This window comes from Cannabis sativa, chromosome 4, assembly GCF_029168945.1.
Source record: "Cannabis sativa cultivar Pink pepper isolate KNU-18-1 chromosome 4, ASM2916894v1, whole genome shotgun sequence".
NCBI classification, from domain to species: Eukaryota; Viridiplantae; Streptophyta; class Magnoliopsida; order Rosales; family Cannabaceae; genus Cannabis; species Cannabis sativa.
Window position 1 is genome coordinate 81979382 of NC_083604.1, and position 16883 is coordinate 81996264.

A 16883-nucleotide genomic window follows, 5' to 3' on the forward strand; every position below is an offset into this window, starting at 1 on the left:
TGATGATGAGTTAAAAAAGGGGTATTTTGGAGGGTTTCAATTATATTAAACTTTTTCTTTTGGCTTTTTCTTCATATATGCTAGTTGGCTGTATCATATATTTTTTTAAATATTTTTTAAAATAATAATTTTATTTAATTTTTACAATTTAATGACCATTTTACCCCTACTTATAATAATATCATTATAGAAGAGAAAGATTTCTTGTAACTTTGGTTTTTCTTGAAACTTCCCATTATAACTAACTAATTACACAAGCATATACACATAACATACATAAATATATATGATAATTTATAGTAAAAATATACATATATATATATAAATATATAGCTAGGGAAACCCACTTATCCTAACTACTATATCTCTCTCTAGTCTATATATATATTACCAACCTTTCTCTCTCTATATTCTCTTTAACTTCATCAAATTCCCAAATAAACATAATAATTCTCTTCTTCTTCTTCTATTCTTTTTCTTTTTCACTTACACAAATACCATAAATATATACCAATTATTATTATTATTATTATTATTATTATTATTATGGGGTTAAGAGACATTGGAGCAACACTACCACCTGGGTTTAGATTTTATCCAAGTGATGAAGAATTAGTGTGTCATTATCTTTACAAAAAGATTTGTAATGAAGAAATTTTAAAGGGAACTTTGGTTGAAATTGATTTGCATACTTGTGAGCCATGGCAACTTCCCGGTATGTATTTATTAATTAATTCTCTGAATTAATTTTTGTTAATTATATTCATCTCTTCTTGTTTATTTTTAGTTAATAATAATATTCTTTTTTTTTAATCTCTATATAACATGTTTTTGGTTGATCATATTATTAATTATAAAGTTTAAACAATTAATTAATATTTAAGTTCCCATTTTTAGAGAGAGAGAAAGAAGATTAAGCTTTATATATTAATTATACTTTAATTATTTATTTTTGTTGAGTGGTGGGAATGCCGACTTGTTTATTATAATTATAGTTTATCTTGTTCAGTTGATCATCATGATCATTATATTAATTAATATGTTAATATGAATATTAATTATCCAATACCATTTGCTAATCACGCCAATGATTTGCTCTTCTTCTTCTTTTTTTTTAATATATATATATATATTTTTATATATATATATATATCTTGATCTGGGCAACTTCTGTTTTTTCATTCTTTCTAAACAGTGGAGAATCACACTGAAATTATTGGACACAAAAGAAAAATATTATAGGTGAAAAGGAAATAAATTTAAATATAGAAAATTTTGTTAATTATAATTATTAGCCTTTTATGTAAATATATATGTCACTTTTCGGCTGAATATGCCAATTTTCAATTAATTATTTTGAAATATACCCTTTTTTATTTCCATGCAGTTAAAAAATATATATACATACAGATCAATAATTAATATCATTGGCTTTATAATATTTTTAATAATATATATATAAATAAATTGATGATGATGATGATGATGGCTTTCATCTTAAGTTATTATGTCTTTATCAAAACTGTTGGTCACAGGAATCTTATTATTACAATCTTACAAGAAAAAAACAGTCCTCTCCTCATCAAACTTCAAATTTACAATTATTAATACAAACTCACAATTATTTGTAGTTTTAATCAATTAACCATTTTTTTAGTATTTTTTTTTACTAAAAGAAGTATATTAATTAGATATAGATGTAGTAAATAATTAATATAGGTAAGTGGTGTACGTATCTTTCAAATTATTATTATTATTATTCATATATATCTAAAATTTTATTCAATAATAAAAATGGGAATATTTATTAATTAATATTCGCTGGCTTTTTATTCTACATGTGGTGAAATATATACATATACATCTTTTATTAACATATATTCCTCTTTCACTACATCATATATATATATATAACGTGTATATATATTTACATTATGGTACTTGACAATATATCTAATTATATATTTACATGTATGTAAATATACATATATAAAACAACATGACAATAATTTATAATAATATTAATTAATTAATAATTAGTAGTAATTGATTTTATATACATGCATGTACACATTAATTAATTAAAATTGCTACAAATGATTGAACAAAGCACATGACTTTTCTTAATGATTTTTTTTACAAGTTTTTGTGTATTTGATATTTATTTTGATTAATTTTGCCAGCTACATATTCTTGTTGCACTCATTTCATTTCATGAGTTCTTGACTTTTTTTTTAACAATTCTTTTTTTCATTTTTTATTTTATTTTATTTTATAATTTCCATGGTGATCAGAGATGGATTCCTTGATTTTTATAGTGACAGAATTTATTAGCTAGCTTTGGGTTGGAATATATCTTTTAAAAGGGTATTTATACATTATAAAAAAAAGTACAATTATTGGTTACTATATATACATATATTACATGTATATATATAAATAAATAACCAAAAATATATAAAAGAGATCGAAACGAGTTTATTATAATTACTTTTCCTTTCCCATAGGAAACGAGTATTTTTTTTTTCAACAAAAAATGTCCAATCGAAGAATAAAAAAAAAAGTCTCATTTTCAGACAGATATAAAAAATCTAACCCTAAATCTTGTTTGTGATATACATACACACGTATACATATATATATATATATATATTTATCATCACTTTCCAAGAAAAGAAAAATCAAGATATGGATTCCTTAAGAGATTTATAGCAAGAAAACCATGCTCTTAATAATTTGCTTTCACTTGCCTTAGACAACACTACTTTTTATAGTTCACTTTATAATATTTTAATATATAAATATAGATATAGATACAGCTTAAATGTGTAATGTGTGCCTTTATATAAATATATATATGTATATATATTTAAGGTGGTGAACTAGACTGGCCAACTTTTTTATAATCTCGTGATACATAACAGGAACTTATTAAGCAAAAAAAATAAGAGAATTAAATCTCTTTTTTAATATAAATATATGTGTGTGTAATAAAAGAGAAACTAATAAGATTAGAATAAAAGCAAAATTATTACATGCATAGCAAAATGTCACTTTAACTTTTGACCATATGCCTAGTGCATGACTCAATTCATGAATATTATAATTACCTTTATATATATATTGTGTTGATGAATTAATTTGTAATATAATTAATTTGAAATTATGTTATGTATGTTTAATAATAATAATAATAATTTGTGTATGTTATGTTAATAGATGTGGCTAAGCTGAACGCGAGTGAGTGGTACTTCTTTAGTTTTCGGGACCGTAAGTACGCGACAGGATATCGAACGAATAGGGCAACAACATGTGGATACTGGAAAGCCACTGGAAAAGATCGTACCGTTGTGGATCCTCTCACTAAGGATATTGTAGGGATGAGAAAGACTTTGGTCTTTTATCGAAACCGAGCTCCTAATGGTGTCAAAACTGGTTGGATCATGCATGAGTTTCGTCTTGAAACCCCTCACATGCCTCCTAAGGTTAGTTTTTATTATTATTATTATTATCGTCATAAATATTTTATTATATATATATTTCTAGACCGATTTTATTTAGTATAATAAATAAAATATTATACTAAATTTCGGTCTAGAAACAGATTATAATTTTTAGATTCTTTTTATTAGTTGTCATCTCTAGTTTCATTATATGAAATAATGTTATAGTTTGTTAAAATAATTTATCATCATTTAATTAAATGGGGTATAAATATGTATATATGTATTTGTATGAATAATTACAGAGAAAATATTAGATTTGTTTCTATCATCGTACTACTTTTGGTTACTCATAACACATCTTGTACTTATTTTACATCCACATTTGCACACATTATTAATATCATATATGCATATATATATATAATTATATATGATTATATATAGATACATATATATTCCTAGTATGTATATTAATTACGATCGAGATATGACTGTACATGCATGTACATAACCGTATTTTATATGTAGCCTTAATTATTGTTATTAGTTAATACTACATATATTAAGACTTATGACATATCTTATATATTTGAAGAGAGTATATATATAATATCTATATATATATGTATGTATATAATATATATGTGCATGTGTACGTGTTGTTGGCATCATACAGTCACTATAATCATATAAATATACTCTTGCTATATCAATTTCCTATTGTGGATCACTCATGACGTGATGAATCTTGTTATTATTAGCTTATACTCATAATATATATATAAATATGAATGTATATATATATATGTATATATACACACTGCATGCGCCTAATTAATATACATTATAACCAAAAAATGTTATTTATTTACTACTTTTTGTAGTAATAATAACTAAAAATGTCACTTTTAATCACTTTTGGTTTGTGACCAAAAAGTCATATATTTAGTTTATAATTATATATTTTAAGGAGTCATTATAATGCACTTTAGTCCTAATTTATTATTTATAGTGATAAAATTTAAAACATATATATTTAGTTAAAACAAATTATATTAATTTTTCTGATAATATATTTTTTTTTGTAGCAATTTTTCTGATAATATTGTTAGCCAGATTTTTGAGTAATAATAACACATAGGATTAATACACCCATTAAAATTCCTATATAATATTTATTTTAAATAATTGATAATTATTCTCCAAAATATCAAAAACAAACCCCCCACAAAAATAAATTTATTTCAAACCAATAAAAATTCTTTAATTATAATTTTTATTTTTATTTTATTTTGTAGAGATGATAGTATAAATACATATTATGTTTATTAATTTACATATTATATTTAATTAATTTTTATTTTTAAATGATGAACAGGAGGACTGGGTTTTGTGTAGAGTATTCCACAAAAGTAAGGAATCATCATCAGAGAATATGAATAATAATATTAATCAAGGAATAAATAATTCCCAACAATTCAATCACTTATCTTCAATATCATCTTCTCCTCCAACAATAATTAGTGATCATCATCAACAATTAAGAAACCTTGGTAATAATAATTATGATGATGATCATGATCAAATCATGATCAACAATAATCATCATGATTTTTCAATAATAAATAATAATATTATCGGAACAAGTATTACAAATGTTAACGCTGCAACAACAACAACTGAAATTAGCTCAACAACAAACGACGATTATGCTTTCATTTGGGGAATCAATAATAATTTCAACGACGACGATCAAATCAGAGAATTCGATTTGGAAAATAGCATGGTTTTCCTCTAAGCTCATATATATAAATATATTATTGGATTTGATTATTATTATTGTTATTATTTATATAATATACCAATTAAATTATAGTAATTAAGTGTAGTCACATTTATATATATAATTAATTATTTGTTGATTTGAATTAGCTATGCTTTTTCATGTAATCTTTTTTTTTTATTATTAGGGGATCATCATATATGTGCTTGATTTTATTGTAATTATTAATTAAGGTTGAATTAGGGTTTTTCTTTTGTAATTTAATTTGTATTATTATAGTGTTACTTTTAGTGTTTATTATTAATTTATTTGTATAAAAAAAATTATAGATTCTATATAATGGTGGGAATTGGTTTCTTTTTCTTTATTCACGCGGTTATATATATATATATATAAATATTTATATATATATCATATATAGCTGTATAGCAGCAGAAGATTACTGTCATGAACATGTTCACATATATAATTCTTATTAATAATATTTGTCCCTACTGAGATGTGAAATGTTGTTAAAATTAAAATTACAATTATTCTTTCTTTTTTATGCTGAATGATTAAAACTTGGAATAATAATTCATATATAGTGTAAAAAATATTAATATTATTATTTTTGATGTGGTATAAAGACAAAAGCTATATTAGCAAATTAATTATTATATAGTTTTATTACATGCGTACGTACATGTTCCAAAAATAAAAATTGTCAGAAAATTTTGGCTTTGAAAGAGGAAAATATTAATAAGGAAAAATACATCCCATGTGATTGTGATAAAACTAAAGGTACGTACAATAATAATATATATGCATTGCATGTTAATATATATTTTTTATATAGAATATATATAATTAATGTGCAATTAATATATGATCGAAGATTTTTTTTTTTTTTTACGTAAGAGAATTATATATACGCACTTTCAATTTTAACAGTATATATTTCTAATTTAAATTTAATTATTAATAAATATATATTTTTAAAAGTAGTCTAAATACATCTTCTCCAGCAAATATATGGAAGATATTAGGGGTGTGCATAAATCGATCAAATTCAATGAGAATCGACCGATCCAATTACAACCGACCGTCAAACATTGGATATCCAATTGTGATCGGATCGGATTGGATGTTATTTTTAAATATCCAATTGGATCGGATCGGATGGTGGATGGAATGTCTAAAAATCCAATACATCCAATATCCAATCGAACTAATTAGTATTTTCATTTAGTTTAAATGAGTAATTAGATTTTATATTGTTATACGTTAAATCTATATGTATATATGAAAATTAACATTAAAGTTTTACTTTTTTTTTCTTGGATTGGATGGATTCAGTCCAATCCAATACATACTGAATCTAAAATATTGGATGGATCCGATCCGATCCAAAAAATAATAGGTCTAAAATATTAGATAAACCCAAATTAAACAAATAAATATATATGAAATACATCCAATGGATAGAACCGATCCAATCCAACATCCAATGGATGTTGGATCGATTGGATGACGAAATTAATTGGATCGGATCGGATGGTAAAATCTAACATCCAATATATGATTGGATCGGATCTGGATAAGTCTAAAAACATTGGATGTGATCCAATGAACACCCCTAGAAGATATATACCAACTCATTGAAAAAATCAAGCTATATATTAATTTCTTTATATATATATAAGAAAATAAATTCTAGTTATTTTACTAATAAATTTATAAGGATTATTAAAAGTTAAAATGCAAAATATAAATCAATATCAACACATCAAATTTGTAAGTTTATCAATCTTAGAAACACATTCTAGGCCGCTAGTGTTTGGGTTCTTCGAACTAGGGTAAACAACATTCAATAAGAATCGGGTAATTTACGGCCAAACTCCTTGGACTTTGAACTTTGGCACGATTTAACTCCTATACTGAAAAAATTATGGCTAAACTCCTAATTTCAACAATCGTTTTGGTCAGCACTTTTTTCGTTAATTTTTGATTGTTAAGTGCCAAATAGACCTGACACTTTATACACAAGTATACACGTGGCAAAATTTTCTTAGGCCACCTAATATAAATAATTAAAAAAATAAATTTAAATATTTTTAAAATTTTAAAAATTAAAAAAAAAATAAAAAATCAGAAAAAGTTAAATTTTTTTAATCTTTTTCTTTTTCTTCTTCTTTCTTTCTTTCTTTCTTTCTTTCTTCTCCTTTCTTCTTCTTCTGAAAAACCCTAATCTCTCTTTTTCTCACTCAGCTCTCCCTCTCCACTTCGCCTCCTCCTCTTAAGGTTTGCTGCTCTGATGAGAACATCAGGGACGAGGCTCGGTGCCATCGCCAAGTACGTGCCCTTCAACGCTGGGTTCAACTCCTCCGATTCGTACTCGCTCGAGGAAATCATCTACAAGTGTTGCCCTGGAGGCCTCCTCAGTGTCCACCACATGGCTACGTGACCCAACCAACCCAAGCAAGCCTAATGACCCTAACATTTTTCATTTGTTTGTCTCTCTCTCTGTGTATATAAATATGTGATTTGTGCTGATGATGGTGAGTTTGAATTTTGGGATTGGTGGCTTCATTTTTTTGGGATCTGATTTATTATTTTTCCTTGTTTCATATGATTTTTTTTATTGTATGTTTTTTTTTACATGTATTTTTATTTTATTTTGTGGGACTTGAAATTTATTTAGGTTTTTGTTTGATTTTGTTGTGTTTTGATTTGAGAAAATATTTGGCAGTGGTGGTTTCGGTGGTTGTAGATGTGAGTTTTTTGGTGTTCATAGATTGAAGAAGAAGATGATGAAGAAGAAGAAGAAGAAGAAGAAGAAGAAGAAGAAGAAGAAGAAGAATGAAGAAGGTTATTGGGTAGAAGAAGAAAGAAAAAAAAAAGGAAAACAAAAAAAGAAAAGGAAAAGAATTTTTTTTTCTCATTTTTTAATTTTTTCAAATTTTTTTCTCATTTTTAAATTTTTAAATATTTTAATTTATTTTTTTGGTATTAATATTAGGTGGCCTAATAAAATTTTACCACGTGTACACTTGTGTACACAATGGCAGATCTATTTGGCACTTAACAGTCAAAAACTAGCGGAAGAAGTGTTACAAAACGATTGTGGAGATTAGGAAGTTTAGCCATAATTTTTTCAGTACGAGGGTTAAATCGTGTCAAACTTCAAAGTCCAGGAAATTTGACCGCAGATTATGTAACGTCCCCGCTTCAAGCCTCCATTGGGCCATTACACCCACGGAATAATGGCTCTTATACACGAGTATGTCACTCTGGCTGCTTCTTGGACTGATGACTGACCCTACAGACCAACACGAGTGTTTCCAGCGTGCTTTGTCCTCACTCACACGCATCCTGAGAAAACTTCCCAGGAGGTCACCCATCCTTGAAATTTCTCCAGCCCAAGCACGCTTAACTGTGGAGTTCTTTCAAGATGGGCTACCGAAAAACAAGATGCACTCATTGACATAGTAATGAGCACCAATTAATCCATTTAAGCTCACTTCAACTGTGTAGTCTCATACCTACACAGTCTCAGAATCATCCCACTTGACCTTCCCAAGGCGATGTGGGATTGCACAGCTTACCCCGTATTTCCCCTTACGGATCACATGACTACTGACTGTCACAATCACCCCTCCTTACAGGGTCCGATGTCCTCGTCGACCACACTTCCGGCTGGGTCAAGGCTCTGATACCATTTTGTAACGTCCCCGCTTCAAGCCTCCATTGGGCCCTTACACCCACGGAATAATGGCTCTTATACACTAGTATGTCACTCTGGCTGCTTCTTGGACTGATGACTGACCCTACACACCAACACGAGTGTTTCCAGCGTGCTTTGTCCTCACTCACACGCATCCTAGGAAAACTTCCCAGGAGGTCACCCATCCTGAAATTGCCCCAGGTCAAGCACGCTTAACTGTGAAGTTCTTTCGAGATGGGCTACCGAAAAACAAGATGCACCTTGTTGAGATAGGTAGTACCAATTAATCCATTTAAGCTCACTTCAACTGTGTAGTCTCATACCTACACAGTCTCAGAATCATCCCACTTGCCCTTCCCAAGGCGATGTGGGATTGCACAGCTTACCCGGTATTTCTCCTTACGGATCACAGGACTACTGACTGTCACAATCACCCCTCCTTACAGGGTCCGACGTCCTCGTCGACCACACTTCCTGGGCCGAGGCTCTGATACCATTTTGTAACGTCCCCGCTTCAAGCCTCCATTGGGCCCTTACACCCACGGAATAATGGCTCTTATACACGAGTATGTCACTCTGGCTGCTTCTTGGACTGATGATTGACCCTACAGACCAACACGAGTGTTTCCAGCGTGCTTTGTCCTCACTCACACGCATCCTGGGAAAACTTCCCAGGAGGTCACCCATCCTGAAATTGCCCCAGGTCAAGCACGCTTAACTGTGGAGTTCTTTCGAGATGGGCTACCGAAAAACAAGATGCACCTTGTTGATATAGGTAGTACCAATTAATCCATTTAAGCTCACTTCAACTGTGTAGTCTCATACCTACACAGTCTCAGAATCATCCCACTTGACCTTCCCCAGGCGATGTGGGATTGCACAGCTTACCCGGTAAATCCCCTTACGGATCACAGGACTACTGACTGTCACAGATTACCCATAAGAATCACAGTCAAGCCCACATAGGGAATTTTAGCTATGCACCCCTTGAAAGCCAAGGAAATGACTTTTTTTATTATTTATTTATTTATTTATTTAATTGTAAGGAAAATGTTGTATTTATTTCTATTTGACTTTTATACTAGTTAGGCATGTCAAAAAGATCCATTTAGTTGGAGTGGGCTGGAGCTTCGATTCGACGGATCACTTCTGATCCGAAACATTCAGATACTTATTGAATCTCGGATTAGATCCGCAGGACCTGAAACTGGACCAGACCCATCGGGGATCCAAATCTGGACCCAGGGCTGAACCAAAACCTGGACCCGAACTCGGGACCAATAATCCAGACCCAGGACCGAAACCAGGCTCGGCCTCGAACCCAAACCCAGGACCCGTACCCGGCCCCGAACCTGAACCTAGGACTGAACCCGGACCCAAACCTAGAACCGGACCCGGACCCCAGGACTAGACCTAGACTTGGACCCAAGACCGGACTTGGGCCTGAACCCGACCTAAACTCGGACCAAGATCCAGACCCGGGACCCAGACCGGACTCAAAATCCGGACCTAGACCCGGGGCCCGGACCCGGGACCTAGAATCAGGACCGAACTTGGACCTGTGCCCGGACCCTGAAGACCTAGACCAAACCCGAGACCCGAACCCAAACCCACACCTGTAACCAAACTAGGACCCAAAACTGGACTCAAACCCGGGACCCAAACCCGGACCCGAGACCTGGACCCAGACCCGGACCGGACCCGAGACCCAAACCCAAACTTAGACCTGGACCCAGGACCCGAACCTGGACATGAACCCGGGACCCAAACCCGGACCTAGACGTGGACCCGAACCTGACCCGTAGTTGGTGTTGGGGTCGAGTTTATTGAAAATATATTATCTTTACACATCTATTAATACATGTCAATATCAAACATAATATTGTATTAAATAATACTAATACAAAATTAAAATGAATAGAAAATTATAAGTTTAGATATAAAATTAAAATTCTTGAAAAAAAAAAAATTTGGGTCGGATCAAATCCGATCTGAATAAGTCGAGTCAAATCTAATCCCATCCGAGTATGTGATCTAACGGGATAGGACGGGGTGGATTCTTACATGATAAGGATCAGGTCAGATCGTAGCCGGATCAGATCTGACCCGACCCATTTACACTCCTAATTAATACAAGACTTATGAGAAACTTTCATACACATCAATTTACATGGCTAAAACTTTGTGAAATTCTCTCTAAAAAATTAAGTCTTAGTCGCCCCTACTCTTCTCTCTCTTCCCTTTGAATTTTTAAAAATAGCTTATTAAGTGAATAACCCACATTATTCTATTTGGTACCTTGAGTATTGATTGTTAAAAAAAAATATATTGTTTTACTTCTGTAAGTATTCGTAATCTTAGTTTATAATCTTACATATTATAGGAAATAATTATTTGCATAAAATAAAATATTGTTAATTAGTTTCCAACACTTAAATAATTATAGCGTTGCATATGGTCAAGGTGAATGTCGACTGAGCAATTTCTAAAGTAGAGAATAAGTTCGATTTTGGATGTGTGGCCTGTGATCCTAATGGCAATTTAATTGAGGCAAGTCGTATTGGCCTAATTTAACCTAAAGTTGCAGAATTAATAGGGATCAAAGAAGTTTTAAGTTGGATAAAGAGAAAGTGATGGTCTAATGTGATAGTCGAAGTTGTTTAAGCTATCAAAAGTTCTATAAAAATGCTATTTCAGTTTGGTTTGTTAGCACATGATTGTCGTGTATTGCTTTTTTCTTTAAATAATGTATTTTTATTTTTCTGTTAAACGATCTACTAATAAAGTCGTTTATTATGTTGCTAGAGAGTCACGTTTTATGTCAGATTGTACTTTTAGTGAGCTTGATGCTCCTTATGCCTTAAAATTTACTGTAATGACGGATCGTTATTGAATAAAATTACTTTATATTTTAAAAAATATATATATTAGATTTAATAGAATAAAAAAATAATCTAGCAAATAATAATAATAATTGAGCTTAAAAATAACACATAATCCAATGTCTAAACCTATAAAAAAAATCACTAAATCCGATATAAGTGGTTCTCATTTGCTAAGGCACTAATATTGTTTAAAAGAGATGGGATTCAAATGCTAAAATTTAATATTGGAGGATCTAATTGCAAAAGTGAGAATAAATTTAGGGCTTTTGCCTTAAAGTACAATTTTATTTTTGTACTTTCTTCTCTTTCTTGTTCTTCATTCACTTTCTCACTTGTTAAAACCCCAAAAAGAGATTCAAAAGATTTTCTTTTTCTTTCCCAAATTTCATAGAAAAAAACCCTAAATTTCTAAATTTCCTCTCTCTGCCGCCGCTCCTGTTTGGATCCTCCGGCCACCCATTCGCCGGTTCTGTACTCTTCCCTCTTATCTGTTTTTTTTTTTGGTATTCTTCATGCATATTTCGATTAATTTGTATATTAGGTTAACGAACAAAGTTTAATTGTGAGGTTAGAATCTTGTTGTATAGCATTATTGTGGAGTTGTTGGTTCTTAAAAATATGATTTTTGATGGAGAGAATTAAAATTTGCAGTTGGGTTAATCAATTTGAAATTGTACTCATTAATTTCTGCTCTGCTATTAATATGAGATGATACCCTTTAATGGATTGTTGATTGTTTTTACCTACATTGTATTGTTACAGACACAATGGGGAAAAAATGTGTGGCATCTAAACCGAGAAGGAAGGTTACTATGGCAAATTTCTCTGTTCCACCTAGAATTGAGGTTTTTACATCTTTTAATCTGAAGAAGGTATGGGAATCTGATCATTCCAAGGACTGCTTGGATGAATCAAAAGAAGACTCACTACAAAAAGACACTATGTTTGGTTTATCAGGCAATGATTTGCTGAAAGAAGCTTTGAGAGTTAGACCCTGGATACTCTTTGATGAAACAAATGACAAGTCAAAGGAATCAGACATTGATAAGCTTGATGAGGTTAATTCCTTACTAGTGTTTTTTTATCATATGATTTTGTGTTGGAAAGTTATTAATTCATGATTAGTTTGGGAGGAATGTGTTTAGAGAGGTGTTTATGGTGGGTCATGGAAATTACATTGTGTTGAATATCTGGTCATATGTTTTGAAAAGATACCTTGGATTTAGCTTAGCTAGAAAAATGAGTGGTATAATTTAAGTCAGTAGGAAGACACATGTGTAGTTGCTAAGCTTCTCTCAAAAAGGACTTTTTATGTTTTATCCAAACACTGTTTGAAGATGAAGGACTGTTTTAATTCTAAAAGCTAAAAAAATGCTTATAGAAGCTAAACCGAACAGGGCCATGGATTGAGAGTACTTATTACCTAATCTATGTTTGTGTTTGGCTTCATGCTAATTTTCACTTGTACACTTTTAATGTTTTTTTTTTTCTTTCAGGATTTCTCATCACAAACTTGCCTCCCTAAAGGTGTTATTCGCGGGTGTCCAGAGTGTAGTAATTGTGTCAAGGTTGATTTCTTTGTTTATTTCTTTACATTCCAACCAAGTTGATCTTGATCTTGTTAGAGCACCATCACACCAGTGCTTTTATCTTTTGCTTGATGTATATAAAGGGTGTTGAAATCTTCAAGTAGGTAAAAGCAAGGTGGCACCCTGATGCAGAAACTGAAAACGACATTTTTGAAGAGGCCGCTGTATTTCACCCAACTGAGAAGGTCCTTTAAACTCTCTGATAATGGCATTTTCTCTTGTCATGGAAATTGAAATTTGTTTTAAGTTTGAGTTTTTATTTGTGCTATGTATAAATATTTGAAATATCTTCGGTTTGGACTTTGGAGTTCTCCTGCAGGAATTCGAGGACACCTTTGAGTACATTGAAAAGATACGTCAAGATGCAGAGCCATACGGGATTTGTCGTATTGTTCCTCCTCCATCGTGGAAACCTCCATGTTTATTTAAGGAAAATAACGAGTGGGAAAATAATAAATTTCTTACTCGTGTTCAACGGATTGATGGGCTTCCAGCTCCATACTCAAAATTAGAGAGAAAAACAGAAGATTTTGCTCATGATATGAAGATTAAGAGGAGAAGAATATCAAGAAATGAAGCTGGGGATTCGGATAATGAACACTTAGAATCTGTAGCTGGTCCAGAACTTACTGTTAAAGAATTTATTAGATATGCAGATGATTTTAAAGGTCAATATTTCTGCAAGAGTGAAGATACAGATTCAAATGATTGTTCTAATGTGTCTAAAGCACAATGGGAGCCCTCATTGGAGAATATTGAAAGTGAATATAAACGCATTGTTGAAGATCCAACCGAAGAAATTGAGGTATGTTCCTAATGTATCTCAAGTTCCCTCAGCTTTTTCTTCTGTTTTATCTGGTAGCCTTATATTGTTGTCTTTCTATATTGTCCAAAGGTACTTTGTTCCGACAATTCTGCGATTAGGGTCTTCGGCAGTGGATTTCCAGGAGTATCCAATCCTTCAGAAACATCTAGTATTCCTGAAATTGCAGATTCAGGATGGAACTTAAACAATGTAGCGAGATTACCTCGGTCACTTCTTTCTTTCGAAAACACTAATACTTCCAACATTTCAATTCCTCGTGTTCGGATAGGAATGTGCTTTTCAACTCTTAATTGGGTAAGATTCAAGCCTTCTATATAGCATCCTAATGTTTTAATGGTTTTTTATTAGGTTATTATACATCTCTGTCTGGCAGTGTATGACTGTATAACCTCGGTTTTATTTTTCTTTCAACTTTGGTGTACAGAGAGTTGAAGAGCACTACTTGTACTCCTTGAATTATATGCACACCGGTGCCTCAAGAGTATGGTATGGCATCCCTGGAAAATACAGCTGTAAGTTTCAGGAAGCTTTAGCAAATTTCTTTGATGACATATCCGAGCACGAGTTGTGTGATAGACTGGTGAGTTATTATGGTTATGCTAGCACGAATCATCTAATGTTCTAATCTCATACAAGTTTGCTAAGAGCCATTAATTTGAACTTTGATACAGGTCAAGCAACTATCTCCCTTTGCATTGAATTCATTAGGTATCCCCGTCTTCCGTTGCGTTCAGAATCCCGGGGAATTCATTCTCACCTTTCCAGGGACATATCATTCGGGATTTGATTGCGGTTTTAACTGTTCCGAGACAGCAAATTTCGCTCCATTTGATTGGTTGCCTCACGGGCAGAATGCTGTAGAAATTTATCGTCAAGCGGGGAGGAAGACATCTATATCCCACGATAGGCTTTTGCTTCAAGCCGCTTTTGAAGCTGTGAAGGTGCAATGGGAACATTTCAATAGGAAAAAATCTTTGGACTGTCAACTTTGGAAATCTGTCTGTGGAAAGGAAGGAGTTTTAACAAAAGCAACGAAGGTAGTAACCCTTATAACTTGAGTATCATATAGTAATTTACGAACAAACTCTTCCATGTTTCAATTTTTATACACTTAACTTCCTTTTTGTTTGCAAATTTAAGATGTCGGTTAAATTTGATTATTAAATGCCAACTGGAACTGTCACTGTGCAGACTTGTGTACATGTTACATATTTTTATTGGTCCAACTAATTTTCGTTATTTAAATATTATAACCGTTAAATTTACACGGTTGCAGTCCTTGTTGACATTTAATAGTTAAATTTAACTTACGCTTTAAATATGCAAACAAAAGTGAAGTTAAGGGAGTATTGCCACCAGAGTTAAATGTATGAACATTGAAACATAAGGGTGTTTAGCCGCAAATTTATATATGTTGTGATCTTATTTATAACATATCTGAACGATAAACGTCGGTAAACATATGGTTTTCTTTGTGCAGTCACGTGTCTTGGGCGAAGACATTGGTAGAACATTTCTCTGTAACTCTTCACAGATCCGAACGATGGACAAAACTTTCGATGCTACCACCAAAAGGGAATGTAAGATTTGTTTATATGATCTTCATTTTTCAGCAGCAGGTTGTCCTTGTTCGGAAGACACATATTCATGTCTAAATCACGCAAAGCAGCTTTGTTCGTCGTGTTCTTGGACTGAAAAATATTTCCTCTTCCGTCATGATATTAGTGAACTCAACCTTCTTGTTGAAGCTTTAGAAGGAAAATTTAAATCACAATACAGTGTTGCTAAAGATATTCTCGGATTGGGTCTAAACCATCAAACGAGGGCACGAGCATCGAAGCAAGGCGAAAGTGCAACAACAACCTCTGCTGATAAACTGGAAAATGGGGAATCACCCGATCGAACAAGCAGTAAAGTTTCTAACATCAGGGCCGAATTGAAAGAACGTCTAAAATCAAAAGCCTCAACCGAAATGGCTGCAGCAGTAAATAAGGATACCGAGTCTACTCCCAATGCTGCAAAGGCCAGTGGCGGTGTTAGTGAGAATGTTGTTAAGGCGAGCAGCGCCAAACCACCTATTTCGAAAGAACCGAAAGGAAAGGCTAAAGAACAGAACACAAAAGTAATGAAAGGAAAGACAAAAGAATTAAAAGGGATAGGATATAATTGTTTTCTACAAATGGTGGTGGCCTCGTCTGAGGATCCATATGAAAATTTAAGTGATATAAGTTCTGATGAATCTGATGATGACCCAGATCTTTGCTTTTTATTTTAGATTAAATATCTTAAGCTTCCTATAATCATTTTTTTGAAGATAAACCATTGGAAAATATAATGAGAGAGCTTGTGTTTTCTAATATAATGATGTAGCATAGCTGTGTAGCTTGTAAAATCTTTTGGGGTAAAAATTAATAAAAACATTACATAAAATTTCACTCAAACACACTCTTCAAATACTTATTTTTATTGTTTAATTAAGACAAAGTAGTATTAACTTTTCTCATACCTTAGTAAACATTATATTTCTTTACTATAAAAAATGGACTTAGATTAGCAGATTGGTTCGCCCATACATTTGTGCAGCCCAATTATTGGACCCCAATGAAATTAAATATTTTGCTAGAAAATAATAGATTCTTACAATTAGA

The 16883-nt window shown here is 31.8% G+C and overlaps 2 protein-coding genes across 2 annotated transcripts; both read left to right on the forward strand.

Moving 5' to 3' along the window:
* The first annotated feature begins 274 nt into the window (after positions 1–274).
* On the forward strand, positions 275–5592 carry LOC115712883 (protein CUP-SHAPED COTYLEDON 3). Its single transcript, XM_030641298.2, has 3 exons — positions 275–715; positions 3220–3485; positions 4825–5592. Exons 1-3 carry the CDS (start codon positions 547–549, stop codon positions 5242–5244), a joined length of 855 nt encoding a protein of 284 aa, XP_030497158.2. The 5' UTR covers positions 275–546; the 3' UTR covers positions 5245–5592.
* Positions 5593–12117: 6525 nt separating this feature from the next.
* LOC115714179 (putative lysine-specific demethylase JMJ16) lies at positions 12118–16676 on the forward strand. The gene is made up of 9 exons (XM_030642754.2): positions 12118–12286; positions 12583–12878; positions 13317–13388; positions 13514–13594; positions 13729–14214; positions 14305–14529; positions 14660–14815; positions 14907–15272; positions 15716–16676. Exons 2-9 carry the CDS (start codon positions 12588–12590, stop codon positions 16508–16510), a joined length of 2472 nt encoding a protein of 823 aa, XP_030498614.2. The 5' UTR covers positions 12118–12286; positions 12583–12587; the 3' UTR covers positions 16511–16676.
* The last annotated feature ends 207 nt before the right edge of the window (positions 16677–16883 follow it).

Excerpts from the sequence above, each read along its gene's own strand:
- LOC115712883 (XM_030641298.2), top strand. The coding sequence starts at position 547 with ATGGGGTTAAGAGACATTGGAGCAACACTACCACCTGGGTTTAGATTT. Across the intron at positions 716-3,219 it reads TGAGCCATGGCAACTTCCCG|ATGTGGCTAAGCTGAACGCG; the intron begins GTATGTATTTAT and ends TTATGTTAATAG. Across the intron at positions 3,486-4,824 it reads CCCCTCACATGCCTCCTAAG|GAGGACTGGGTTTTGTGTAG; the intron begins GTTAGTTTTTAT and ends AATGATGAACAG.
- LOC115714179 (XM_030642754.2), top strand. The coding sequence starts at position 12,588 with ATGGGGAAAAAATGTGTGGCATCTAAACCGAGAAGGAAGGTTACTATG. Across the intron at positions 14,530-14,659 it reads GCTTTTCAACTCTTAATTGG|AGAGTTGAAGAGCACTACTT; the intron begins GTAAGATTCAAG and ends TTTGGTGTACAG. Across the intron at positions 14,816-14,906 it reads ACGAGTTGTGTGATAGACTG|GTCAAGCAACTATCTCCCTT; the intron begins GTGAGTTATTAT and ends ACTTTGATACAG.